The 2090-nt window shown below is 39.7% G+C and overlaps 1 protein-coding gene across 1 annotated transcript in view; it reads left to right on the top strand.

Annotated features, from left to right (window-relative positions):
- EAH_00057230 (hypothetical protein, conserved) overlaps positions 1-1809 on the top strand; it is a gene marked incomplete at both ends in the record, with an annotated part of 6046 nt that extends 4237 nt beyond the window's left edge. The window contains 2 exons of the mRNA XM_013397429.1: positions 8-408; positions 1770-1809. Of these exons, the coding sequence (XP_013252883.1) occupies positions 8-408; positions 1770-1809 (441 nt within the window). The remainder of the gene's footprint in view (positions 1-7; positions 409-1769) is intronic.
- Positions 1810-2090: the final 281 nt, after the last annotated feature.

Raw genomic sequence — 2090 nt, 5'->3', positions numbered from 1 at the left:
GCTGCAGCAGCAGCAGCAGCAGCAACTGCAGCAGCAGCAACTGCAGCAGCAGGAAGGGGTTGATGGGAATCCGTGGTCATGCTTGAATCGTATTCTAGGGGAGGCCCCTCCACCTTCTGCTGCTGCTTTAGCAGCTCATTTGGAACAGTCTGCTGCAGTGCAGCAGCAGCGGCAGCAGCAGCAGCAGCAGGAGGAGGAGTTTGAAGATGAATGGGAGCCTTCTGTTGGTTTGTTAGGACGTGTAGGGAGTGTAGCTGCTGCATCATTTGCTGCTGCTGCTGAGAATGTTGTTTCTATGCTTCAGCGACCTTCTTTGCTAGAGCAGCGGGGAGGCCCTTTGATGTCTTTCTCTGCTACACATTTAAATACAGCAGCAAATGAATGTAAAGACAGCTCATCGCTTACACTGTACGGCCCTGCAGGTTTTTACCCGTTTAGTTATTCAGAAAGCTCATTAGATAGACCAGGTGTAAGTAATGATATACTTTGGGGTGTACATGCAGCTTCAGCAGGCATTCGCTACTGGAATGCTTTAATAAAAAACGGTAATGTATATACACTGCATTTATATGGAACAATGCTTCATTTATATAAAGGAGATTTTGCTGCTGCACTGCAGCAAAGTGCTGCTGCTGCTATCGGAGTCATACAGCGCAGCTATTGTACATTGCTTTGTGGGGCAGCACGTCTGCTTATTTTCGGGGGTCGTGAATACACCAGAGAAGTCTCTCAAGAACTTTCTGAGTTAGCTAAACAATATCTTCGAGACAGTTATAATATTTAACTCTTTTTTTTTATTTTGTTTGCTTGCTTGCTTTTTTATTTGCTTGTTTGTTGTCTCTTGTTTGTTTGTTTGTTTTTTATTTGTTTGTTTTTGTCTGTTTGTTTGTTTATTTGTCTATTTGTTTATTTGTTTTTGTTTGTTTATTTGTTTTTTTGTTTGTCTCTTCTCGCCTTTGGCGTTAGCAATGACCAAACAAATACACAGAAAAATAAATAAATAAATAAATATAGAAATAAACAAATAGACAAACAAACAGATAGGCAAACAAATTAACAAATAAACAAATAAATAAATATAGAGATAAACAAATAGACAAGCAAACAGATATGCAAACAGATTAACAAATAAACAAATAAACAAATAAACACATAAATAAACAAATAAACAAATAAACAAACATACAGACAATTAGGCCAGCACACAAATAAATAAATACGCAATAAAAACAAATAAACAAATAAACAAATAAACAAATAAATAAACAAATATACAAATAAACAAACAAACAAACAAACAGACAATCAATGAAAAAACAAAGACAAGAAAGGAAGCGTCATCACAGAGTTATAAAGGCATTCAGGGCTTTGACTCGTTCGGTGTACTTAGATTAAGAGGGTTTAGGGTTATTAGGGTTTAGGGTTATTAGGTTTTAGGGTTATTAGGGTTTAGGGTTATTAGGGTTTAGGGTTATTAGGGTTTAGGTTTATTAGGGTTTAGGCTTATTAGGGTTTAGGGTTACTCTGATCGCTAGGGTTTAATTGCCTCTGTTTCTGTTTCTCTGTCTCTGTCTGTCTCTGTCTCTCTGTCTCTATTTGTGTTCCTCTCTTTGTCTCTCTTTGTCTTTGCCTTTCTTTGTCTCTGTCTCTTTCAATTTAAACAGGAGACAGCCTGTCCCCTTGTTTGGGGTTTAGGGTTTACGTCGTTAGGGGTTTAGGGTTTAGGTTGTCGGGGGTTTAGGGTTTAGGCTGTTGGGGGTTTGCTGCAGCAACAGTTGCCTGCAGCTGCAGCAGCAACTGCAGCAGTAACTGCTGCAGCAGCTTCTGCATGCACATTTAGTCTTTATTGCTGACTTTATATTTAAAGTATAAAGTTCTGCTTTAAGGGTTTAAACAGCCTACGGTGTCTCCTCAGCTTTTCATGAGGGGCCCCCAGGGTATTGGGGGGCCCCTCTCCCTTTGCTGGGTTTTGCTGCAGCAGCAGCATCACACATTTTGCTGCTGCATGCATTTTGCTGCTGCATGCATTCTATTAAACAAAGGTAGTTCAAAGCAGCAAAATCAAACAAGAATCACACTCGGTTGCTGCT

Source organism: Eimeria acervulina, genomic scaffold (genome assembly GCF_000499425.1).
Source record: "Eimeria acervulina Houghton genomic scaffold, Eah_scaff1221, whole genome shotgun sequence".
NCBI classification, from domain to species: domain Eukaryota; phylum Apicomplexa; class Conoidasida; order Eucoccidiorida; family Eimeriidae; genus Eimeria; species Eimeria acervulina.
The sequence above is the reverse complement of the archived record's forward strand: the minus strand, read 5'-3'. Positions and strand labels throughout refer to the sequence as shown.